The 12,276-nt window shown below is 26.7% G+C and overlaps 1 protein-coding gene across 1 annotated transcript; it reads left to right on the top strand.

The window, feature by feature from the left end:
• The first annotated feature begins 2,199 nt into the window (after window positions 1-2,199).
• RpII215 (RNA polymerase II subunit RpII215) lies at window positions 2,200-11,813 on the top strand. The gene is made up of 6 exons (XM_011501035.1): window positions 2,200-2,484; window positions 3,384-3,653; window positions 4,112-5,342; window positions 6,017-6,727; window positions 7,825-8,364; window positions 8,870-11,813. The coding sequence occupies exons 1-6, from the start codon at window positions 2,407-2,409 to the stop codon at window positions 11,755-11,757; spliced, it is 5,718 nt and encodes a 1,905-aa protein (XP_011499337.1). The 5' UTR covers window positions 2,200-2,406; the 3' UTR covers window positions 11,758-11,813.
• The last annotated feature ends 463 nt before the right edge of the window (window positions 11,814-12,276 follow it).

Raw genomic sequence — 12,276 nt, 5'->3', positions numbered from 1 at the left:
TGTAAATTAAAAGCACAGAAGTACAGTAAGCTTAAACATTTATTATAGATTATACAACATCAATTTGGAAAGAAATGAATAAAATATAAGACAATTTACTATAGGAGGTACGTTATATATTTCGTACTATAATTTGATTTAACGTTATAATATAAAAAAGTATTAAAAATAATTATTTAAATTTATTAATTATTTAAATATTGACTATTATATTTAAATTTCAATAATATTTATTATAATAAAAAAATACGAAATTGTGCACATACATAAATGAAACTGACATGACATGACATTTCTAAATTTTAAATAATAAAACAGTTTATAAGGGTCAGTTATCATATACAATTTTTCTAATTTAATAAATAATTCAATAAAAGATGAAATAAATTAAATAATGGGATTATATATTTTTTATATAATTATTGATTAAAATTATATTAAATCATTAAAATAATTTAATTTGCATATTTTTAACCATATGTATATTCATGCGATTGTATAAAAAAATAACTAATAACATGTTATTTGTATTTAATTATTTTAATCAAAATATTTTTATTTACTTAAATAAAAATAAAATTGGTTTTATAAAAATAACATGATAGCTTTTATTTCTTAAATATTCTGTAATTACATTAGCATTGTAATTATATACATTTAATTTAAATGATATACCGCATATATAATTGAAAACTTATAGTTACAAATCTAAAATACTTCCTACAACAACATGCACAATCAACAATTTTATTATTAATATATTAATAATTATAAATGTAAAATAAAAAAAACATGTACGCCTTCAAAAATATAAAAAAATTATTAATAAGAGTTTATTACAAATAAGATTTTTTATTTATTATTATTTATTTACTAATTAATTAGTAGTGAAAAATATTATAAATATAAAGCCATATAATTCTGATCCATACTTGTATATATTAATTCTTCTATGTTTATAGATTACTTACACAGTGTTTTTTTGCTTCTTCACTTGGATGGCAAACATTTTTGTATAACTGTATAATAAATAATTATCAAGTATTGTAAATAAATTATAATACTTTTTTATTGTGCTATCATGAGAAATTTAAGAAAAGAACAAATCCATTTTCATACATGCAATAAAGGCCTTACAATGTTTATGTAATGAAAAAAAAATAGAATAAATTTTTATTGCGAGATCATGAGAAATTTAAGAACAGAATAAACATATTTTTATATATATAAGAAAGGCTATATAATGTATTACATCATCTTAGAATATATTATTTGTACACAGTACAATAAAGTTATATAACAGTAATATTTTTTATTGTGATGAGATATTGAGATAATTTATTTTATCATTTCAATTAATGGAGCATTGACTTATAAGCTCATTTTTATTGATTCAAAAAGATTAGTTTTTTTAATAAGTATAAACACTGTTTGTTAATGTTTAGAAATACATATTTATTATGTGTCAATACCATAGGGAAAAATGATGTCAATAGGTATATAAGTTGTATATAAAAATATAGAATTAATATTGAAATTTTAAATCTTGCTATATAAGTTAAGATTATATAAAATATATAAAAGCTATTTTAATTCTATACAATTGTTTAATTTTTTCTTTTAAATGATAATGAATATGAGTATTTTATATCTATAGAATAAAAGTTATCTTACTTGATTTTTTAATTTTTAATAAAAATTAATGATTCATAAATTCCGTAGTTTAATTTATGAAAAATTAAGACGAAATTTTTAATAAACTATGTATTTTATGCATATATAGTTTACCCTATATAAATATAAATACATTGAATGTGAAAGCAATTGCAAAAATATTGATGCACCTATATTTTTAAAAGAATGATTTTCAATTCAAATTCTAAATATATATTTTAAATTATATATTTTATTATCATTTTATAACATTCCGTACTAGTTATAAATTATTAAGAATTAATTTAAGAATTATTAATATTTTATTAATGTTTTATAATATATTTATTAATATATTTATTAATATATTTATAGATATCTATTTGTACATTTATACGTATAACATTAGAAATTTTATTTCCTTTCAGATTAAACTGAGTACATCTTTCTTTGGATGAAAATTAATCTGAACGTGCTTACGTTAACCAATCAGTATCAAGATGATTTGTAGATCTAAAAACTAACATCGCATTATTGGTTCAATGATGGCGCCGGTGTATGAGGTTGAGATTAATGTGCTGTATTGTAACTGTAAATTACAATTTCTACTATTGTGTTACAAGTTTTATTTTAAATTTTAATAAATCTATAAGGTAATTAATTGATCACAGAGTAACATTTGCTAAAATTTCAGAATTTAAGATAGTGTTTTATGGTCGTGCATAAAAGTTAAGTTCCACCTTAATTATCAAAATGGCTACGTCAGATTCAAAGGCGACATTGCGAACAGTGAAAAGAGTTCAATTCGGTATTTTATCACCAGATGAGATTGTGAGTTTCATGATTTATCATATTTAATATTCATTAATGTCATATAGTTAAAGAATCGTTATTATTCATTAATTTCTTGTCAAATAATTGTCACTACAATTGTAAACTGTCGTATTCAATTACATTTTATTTTATTTTTGAGTCTATATATTATAAATTAATTTTCCTTAATTCATTATGACTGTTTATTTATTTTTTCAAATACTGAATTAGTTTATTTTTAAATCTTATATTAAAATTTTGCATTGAAAATATACTTAAAATATTTGTTTATACATTAAATTTTTAATTGTATATATTTATTTCTATGTTTAAACAATTATGTAATAATGCATACTAGTATACATTTTTAGTAAAATACTTTTATTTTTTATGCTAATACTTATTTGAGTTGTAAAATAAAAAAATATAGGTAAATTTTTATATTTTAATGCATTTTAAATATTAATTACGAATTATGAAATGAATTTAAAAAAAAAATTAAATCCAATTAGTATAAATTTGAAAAAAATATCTCAATATAACTGATTGATTATTGTAGGAACAAAAATTAACTTTTTAAAATGATTTATTTCAATGTTTTATATTTAAAAATATGAAATAACTTAATTTTTACTATATTTTAAAATTCTTTTGTTAATTAATGCTTCTAAATATATTATATTATATTATATATATATATTCTTAAATACTTATTATTAATTTGTACAATTTTTATTCATTTAATATTTCATTAAAAAGTAAATGAAACTGAAGAATTATTTTATAACATATTATATTTGTATGATATATTAATAATTTCTTAATTTTAGTAAATTAAAGTTTAATAGTGTAGTCAATGAAAGCTAGGGTGTAAGTAAATTTAAGCAGATATATAATTTTAATTATTTTATTTTCAGCGCCGTATGTCAGTTACAGAGGGTGGCATACGTTTTGCCGAGACCATGGAAGGTGGCCGTCCCAAGCTTGGTGGTCTTATGGATCCTAGACAGGGTGTAATTGATAGAAACTCTCGATGTCAAACTTGTGCTGGTAACATGACAGAATGTCCTGGCCACTTTGGACATATTGATTTAGCAAAACCAGTTTTTCATTGTGGTTTTATAACAAAAACAATTAAAATTCTTAGATGTGTTTGCTTTTTTTGTTCAAAAATGTTAGTTAGTCCTGTAAGTAAATATTATTTATAATATGTTCGTAAAAGTAAAATTGTAGTTAAATTAAAAATTTTTTTTCAAGGTTCTTAATAATAAATCTATCTTTCTCTATTTTACAATAATTTAAACTAATTATTATATAAGATTTTCTATCTTTTTTTTAAGAAATCTGTATAAAGTAGTATAATGTATAGGTTGGTTGATTCTAGTAATTCATTTTTCTTTATTTATTCAAGTATAATTTTATAATTACAAACTATAGGATAGTTTAAACTGTATATTTAATTAAATCAAATATTGATAAATTTTATATTTTCTTTCATTTTTACGATAGTTTAAATATATATATATATATATATATATATATATTTATGTTTTTTAGTAAAATAAGTTTTTTGAATATTGCTTAAGTTTTCATTAGAATATTCTTGAAAATTTCTAATATTTTATAAATATAATATTTATTATAGCACAATCCAAAAATTAAAGAAATAGTTATGAAAACAAAAGGCCAACCACGTAAGCGCTTAACATTTGTTTATGATCTTTGTAAAAGTAAAAATATTTGTGAGGGTGGTGATGAAATGGATATAACTAAAGATGGTCAGGAGCTAGATCCCAATAAAAAACCAGGTCATGGTGGTTGTGGTCGTTACCAACCAAATTTAAGAAGATCTGGACTTGATGTAACTGCTGAATGGAAGCATGTCAATGAAGATTCTCAGGAAAAAAAAATTGCCTTGACTGCAGAACGTGCATGGGAAATTTTGAAGCATATAACTGATGAAGAATCCTTTATCCTTGGAATGGATCCTAAGTTTGCACGACCTGATTGGATGATTGTAACTGTACTTCCAGTTCCACCGCTAGCAGTAAGACCAGCTGTAGTTATGTATGGTTCAGCAAAGAATCAAGATGATCTAACTCATAAGCTTTCTGATATAATAAAATCTAATAATGAATTATTAAGAAATGAACAAGCAGGAGCAGCAACACATGTTATATCTGAAAATATAAAGATGTTACAGTTTCATGTTGCAACACTTGTTGATAATGATATGCCAGGTATGCCAAAAGCAATGCAAAAATCTGGAAAACCCCTAAAAGCTATTAAAGCTCGATTAAAAGGTAAGGAGGGCCGTATTCGTGGCAACCTTATGGGCAAACGTGTCGATTTTTCGGCGCGCACTGTCATTACACCTGATCCAAATTTGCGAATTGACCAAGTTGGTGTACCTCGTAGTATTGCTCAAAATTTAACTTTTCCTGAAATTGTAACTCCATTTAATATCGATAAAATGCAAGAACTTGTACGAAGAGGAAATACTCGATATCCTGGTGCAAAATATATTGTTCGTGATAATGGTGACCGTATTGATTTGCGATTTCATCCAAAACCTTCAGATCTTCATTTGCAATGTGGTTATAAGGTCGAAAGACATATTAGAGATGGTGATTTGGTCATTTTTAATCGTCAGCCAACTCTTCATAAAATGAGTATGATGGGTCACAGGGTAAAAGTTTTACCTTGGAGTACATTTCGTATGAATTTAAGCTGTACTTCACCTTATAATGCTGACTTTGATGGGGATGAGATGAATTTACATGTTCCTCAGTCTATGGAAACTCGCGCTGAGGTGGAAAATATTCATGTTACTCCAAGACAAATCATCACTCCACAAGCCAATAAGCCAGTCATGGGTTTGTCAATATGCTTTATATAAAAAAAAATATTTATAGTACTAAAATGAATTGATTACTGTTTTAATTGATAAAACATACATAATAATTTAAGTTAATACTTAAAAATATAATTTGACAATTATAAATTACTAATGAAAAAGTTACAATTGACAATATTTCAAAGTATGAGGTAGTTTCACTATTTAAAAATTAATATGTATTTTAGAAATGTTTTGTAGAAAAATAATTATATATCAGTTATGAAACCATGTGTACTTTCATAAAAATTTTAAATAAGATGATCAAAATAGTATTTCTATTATTAAAAATACAATTTTAATAGATTTAAAAATATAATATTAGGAGAAACATTAAAAAATATAAACATACTTATTTAATGAAGTTATCATTAATTTTTGGTTGAGAGTATATTTACATGTATCTTAACTAAAGAATAATTAAAATTTTTTAATTTCATGATAGTCTAACCTTTTAAGTTAAAAAGAAATCAGTTATTTATTATGTTGTTATTAAATATTATTTAATATAAAAATATTAATATATTTTATAGAAATTAAATCATAAAAATCTTTAGTTTAATTTAAATTTAACTTTATATAAGAATTATGTTGGATATATTGATTAAAAATTAAACACAAAAACTACTAAATAATGGCAATTAATTTTCTTAGGAATTGTACAAGATACATTGACAGCTGTTAGAAAAATGACTAAGAGAGATGTTTTTATTGAGAAGGAACAAATGATGAACATTCTTATGTTCTTGCCAAGCTGGGATGGAAAAATGCCCCAGCCTTGTATTTTAAAACCTAAACCTTTATGGACGGGTAAACAAATATTTTCACTTATCATTCCTGGAAATGTAAATATGATACGAACACATAGTACGCACCCGGATGATGAGGATGAAGGTCCTTATAAATGGATATCTCCTGGAGATACAAAAGTTATGGTTGAACACGGAGAATTAATAATGGGAATTTTGTGTAAAAAAACACTTGGTACTTCGGCTGGTTCTCTATTACATATCTGTATGCTGGAGTTAGGTCACGAAGTTTGTGGAAGATTTTATGGTAATATTCAAACAGTAATTAATAATTGGTTATTACTTGAAGGACATTCTATTGGTATTGGGGATACTATAGCTGACCCTCAGACTTACATGGAAATTCAGAAGGCTATTAAAAAAGCTAAAGAAGATGTCATAGAAGTTATTCAAAAGGCTCATAATATGGAATTAGAGCCAACACCTGGTAATACATTGAGGCAGACTTTTGAAAATCAAGTAAATAGAATTCTTAACGATGCTCGTGATAAAACTGGTGGTTCTGCTAAAAAATCTCTTACTGAATACAATAACTTAAAAGCTATGGTAGTTTCAGGTTTGTAATATTCTTAAAATTAATTAAGATTCATTAATTATAATTTATAAAAGACATTTTTAGTAATTTTAAAGTATATGATTTTATCTTATTAAAGACGTAATTTTTTATCATTTCATATTATATTTTTAATTTCATAATTAATAAATATAATAATAATTTAAAACATGTAAACATATGATGACTTATAATTAGTTAGATATTTTAACTACTAATGTAGATATCTATTTTTGTATTGTATAATTATTAATAGTACAAGCATGTATTTCAATAAATATTAGTTTTAGTAGTTATATAAGATTGTAAAAAAATATTTTTTATAAAACTCATCATGTTTATTTGATTGAATAATTATATAATTTAAAAATTATTTAAGATCTAAATAAAAAGCTTTCAATATTGTAATTAATTTTTAATGTATTCAAAGAAAATTGATTTCGGTTTTGTGAAAGACATTAAAAAATTATTTAATTTTCGTAAATAAAATGGAAATTAGTTTTTATTTAATTTACATAATTAACTAAGTCTTAAACTAAAATATAAAAATAAAACTAGAAATAAAAGTAGTTTTTATAGTTTTTTACTTACATAATTAATATACATTTATATTTAACATATCTGAATTCAGATTTATTTTTAAATATATTATAATATTATAATCAATCAAATGATATTTTTTGCATACAAGTATTATCTCATTTTTAAACATTTCAATAATTACTATAATACATGCTTTAAATTTTTTAATTAATAATTATAAAAGAAATAAAAGTAAGATCATAATTTTATAAAATGATACAATTCTCAAAAATAAAGTAAATAATAAAATTGTATTTGTCAATATATTATAGGTATTACGTTAATATTACATTGTAAAATTAGTTTCTCAAATTTTTAAAATAGATATAGCTGTACATAGTAAAATAGTGATAGCTTAATAAGGAATTAAATATCTATTTCTATCCATTATCTAAAAATTTGTTACACAATAAAATAATCGTAATATAAAAATCATATAAATAAATATTTATTCGTATTTTCTGTGAATTTACCTTGAAAATCAAGTACAAAATATCGAATTTATTATTTAATTATAGGTTCTAAAGGATCCAATATTAATATATCCCAGGTTATTGCCTGTGTCGGGCAACAAAACGTCGAAGGGAAGCGCATACCTTTTGGTTTTCGCAAACGTACTCTACCACATTTTATCAAAGATGATTATGGTCCAGAATCTAGAGGCTTTGTTGAGAATTCATATCTTGCGGGTCTGACTCCATCCGAATTTTACTTCCATGCTATGGGAGGTCGCGAGGGTCTCATTGATACTGCTGTAAAAACTGCAGAAACTGGATATATTCAACGTCGTCTCATAAAGGCAATGGAATCAGTTATGGTGCACTATGATGGCACAGTAAGAAACTCAGTGGGCCAACTTATTCAGTTACGTTATGGTGAAGATGGGCTTTGTGGCGAAACTGTTGAATTTCAGAATTTACCAACCATTAAATTAAGCAATAAAGCGTTTGAAAAAAAATTTAAGTTTGATCCAAGCAATGAGAGGTATTTGAGACGCATTTTTAGCGAGGATATCGTGCGTGAAATGATGGGTTCTGGTGAAGTCATATCCGAATTAGGTATAAGAATGATTTTTATTTATATATTTTGATATATAAAACTATTTTAAATTCTATAATTTTGTAAAATTGAAATTTTTTATTATTAATTTTAGAAATCTTATACATTCTTAAATATTTATTTATTGAAAAAAAATTATTTTAGTGTATTTATTTTATTTACATAATAGAATTATTATAAATTAATACCATATAAATTACAAATCAATAAACAACAAATAATTGTATATATATGTACTAAATTTTTAGGAATTTTTATATGACCAGAATTTACTTATAATTATTTTTTAAATAATATATTTTATATGAAATATTTTTTATATTTTATTATATTGTAATCTTTTATTGAATGTTTCTAATGTGAAAATATAGTGGTACAATAATTGAATACCACAAGATATATTTCAAATAAAATTTTAAATATATTATAATGAAAATTATATATATAATATATATTTCATATAATTAACAATTAATTATTAAAAAATTTTTATTGTTCAATTAGAACGTGAGTGGGAACAACTAAATAAGGATAGAGCTGCACTACGAGAAATTTTTCCTAGTGGTGAATCAAAAGTTGTACTACCGTGCAACTTACAACGTATGATTTGGAATGTTCAGAAGATATTTCATATTAATAAACGAGCACCAACGGATTTGAGTCCAATGAGAGTTATTCAAGGTGTAAAAGATCTTCTAGAAAAGTGTATAATCGTAGCAGGTGAGGATCGTTTAAGTAAACAGGCTAATGAAAATGCTACATTGTTATTTCAATGTCTTGTACGTTCTACTCTTTGTACTAAATGCGTTTCTGAAGAATTTCGTTTATCAAGTGAAGCTTTTGAGTGGCTTATAGGAGAAATCGAGACTAGGTTTCAGCAAGCTCAATGTGCTCCAGGAGAAATGGTAGGTGCTTTAGCAGCCCAATCTCTTGGAGAGCCTGCTACTCAAATGACATTAAATACTTTTCATTTTGCTGGCGTATCCTCAAAGAATGTAACTCTGGGAGTACCAAGACTAAAAGAAATAATTAATATTAGCAAAAAGCCAAAGGCTCCTTCTCTAACAGTCTTCTTAACTGGTGCTGCAGCAAGAGATGCCGAAAAAGCTAAAAACGTTTTATGTCGTCTTGAACATACAACTTTGAAAAAAGTGACAGCAAATACTGCAATATATTATGATCCAGATCCACAAAATACTGTGATTTCAGAAGATCAGGAGTTTGTTAATGTTTATTATGAGATGCCAGACTTTGATCCAACTAAGATTTCACCATGGCTTCTTCGCATCGAGCTTGATCGTAAAAGAATGACTGATAAGAAACTCACTATGGAACAAATTGCGGAAAAAATTAATGCAGGCTTTGGAGATGATTTGAATTGTATTTTCAATGATGACAATGCTGAAAAACTTGTACTACGAATTAGAATAATGAATAGTGAAGATAACAAATTTACAGATACAACTGATATAGAGGAGAGTGTTGACAAAATGGAAGACGATATGTTTTTGCGTTGTATTGAATCTAATATGTTAAGTGATATGACTTTACAGGGTATTGAAGCCATTGGAAAGGTGTATATGCATTTACCACAGACAGACTCTAAGAAAAGAATAGTTATTACAGAAACAGGTGAGTTTAAAGCTATTGCTGAGTGGTTGCTAGAAACTGATGGCACAAGTTTAATGAAAGTACTCAGTGAACGAGATGTGGATCCAGTGAGAACCTTTTCTAATGATATTTGTGAAATCTTTCAAGTGTTAGGTATCGAAGCCGTGCGAAAATCTGTAGAAAAAGAAATGAATGCTGTTTTACAATTTTATGGTCTCTACGTGAACTATCGACATTTGGCCTTACTTTGTGATGTTATGACAGCCAAAGGTCATCTTATGGCTATTACACGTCACGGTATTAATAGACAGGATACAGGAGCACTTATGAGATGTTCATTTGAAGAGACAGTAGATGTATTATTAGATGCAGCTTCTCATGCTGAAGTTGATCCTATGAGAGGCGTTTCTGAAAATATTATTATGGGTCAACTACCACGTATCGGAACAGGCTGCTTTGATCTTTTACTCGATGCCGAAAAATGTAAGCAAGGAATTGAGATACCAATGGCTGTAGGAGCAAACATAATGGGTGGTACCGGTATGTTCTTTGGAAATGCTACAACTCCAAGTATGAGTCCTCAAATGACACCTTGGTTGGGCGCAACACCAAGTTATGGAGCGGCAGGTATGTCGCCGAGTATTGGTAGTGGCATGACACCTGGAGGAGCCTGCTTTTCACCTTCTGGCCAATCTGATGCGTCGGGACTGTCACCAGCATATTCTGCTTATTCACCACAACCTGGAAGTCCTGGAAGTCCAGGTCCAAGTATGAGCCCATATCCAATGTCTCCTGCTGGTGGAGCCTCACCGAGCTATTCACCAACTTCTCCAGCTTATTTGCCCACTTCTCCTAGCATGACACCATCAAGTCCAAATTATTCGCCAACAAGTCCAACTTACTCACCAACCAGTCCTAATTATTCACCAACAAGTCCAAGTTATTCACCAACAAGTCCAAGCTATTCTCCAACCAGTCCAAGCTATTCACCCACCAGTCCAAGTTATTCTCCAACTAGTCCGAGTTATTCCCCAACTAGTCCCAGTTATTCACCGACAAGTCCTAGTTATTCCCCTACAAGTCCTAGCTATTCACCAACAAGTCCAAGTTATTCCCCAACTAGTCCAAGTTATTCACCTACCAGTCCCAGTTATTCACCAACAAGTCCAAGTTATTCACCAACAAGTCCAAGCTATTCCCCTACAAGTCCTAGTTACTCACCAACAAGTCCAAGTTATTCTCCAACAAGTCCAAGCTATTCACCAACTAGTCCAAGCTTTACACCAGCCTCACCATCTTATTCACCTACCTCACCTTCTTACTCACCATCATCACCTCAATATTCTCCAGCCTCTCCAAGTTATTCTCCATCTTCACCTAAGTACTCACCAACTAGCCCCAGCTATTCTCCTACTTCACCTTCATTTGCCGGAACATCACCCCAATATACCCCTGCAAGTCCAACATACTCACCTACAAGCCCAACTTATTCACCTACTAGCCCCAGTTATTCACCCAGCTCACCTCAACATAGCGGTGGTAGTACTAAATATTCTCCTAGTAGTCCTAATTATTCACCAACAAGTCCAACTTACTCTCCAACCAGTACCAAGTACTCACCAACTAGCCCAACATATTCACCAACGAGTCATAGTTACTCACCAACAAGTCCAAGTTATTCACCAACAAGTCCAGCTTACTCTCCACAAGTGCCTGGATACTCTCCAACGAGTCCAACTTATTCAGCGGCCTCACCAACTTACGAAACTGATGATAATTAAAGAAATAATAGATTGCTATCAATTCATTAATAAAAAAAATTGACAGAACTATATCAACAATTTATTTAATTTTACAGTTTTCATTATGATGAATTTTTATCTCTAATATTGAAGAAGTTCATGAAATATTACTACGCTAGATTTAAACTCTCTTATGTAAAATTAAAAATGATAGAACTTTGTACATTTTTAATTTTTTCTGAGTTATATCAAATTAGAAAAAATAATACTGTATTTAATAAAGAATAGAACTTATTTAAATATATTTGCTTAATATAAGAAATTATATTTTAATGGTGTTTTTTTTTTAGTTTTTACCAATGTTATACAATTTTAGCCATATTTTTCTTTTTTAGTTGCAAAATATATTTGCAAATATTAATATAATGTTAAAAAGAAAATCAAAATGGATTTTTGAAATAACCATTTAATTTAATTGCATCTCTTTTAACATTTATGTTGAAACTTAAATTATAAATATAAAAACTGTTTTGAATGATATGAAATTAATTTACTTTT

This window comes from Ceratosolen solmsi, unplaced genomic scaffold, assembly GCF_000503995.2.
Source record: "Ceratosolen solmsi marchali unplaced genomic scaffold, CerSol_1.0 scaffold57, whole genome shotgun sequence".
NCBI classification, from domain to species: Eukaryota; Metazoa; Arthropoda; class Insecta; order Hymenoptera; family Agaonidae; genus Ceratosolen; species Ceratosolen solmsi.
Note: the sequence above shows the minus strand (reverse complement) of the source record. Positions and strands in the feature narration are given on the sequence as shown.

Bases quoted from the DNA above. Each gene is read 5' to 3' on its own strand.
- RpII215 (XM_011501035.1), top strand. From the start codon at position 2,407: ATGGCTACGTCAGATTCAAAGGCGACATTGCGAACAGTGAAAAGAGTT. The intron at 5,343-6,016 runs GTTTGTCAATAT...TAATTTTCTTAG, and splicing joins AGCCAATAAGCCAGTCATGG to GAATTGTACAAGATACATTG. The intron at 6,728-7,824 runs GTTTGTAATATT...ATTTAATTATAG, and splicing joins AAAAGCTATGGTAGTTTCAG to GTTCTAAAGGATCCAATATT.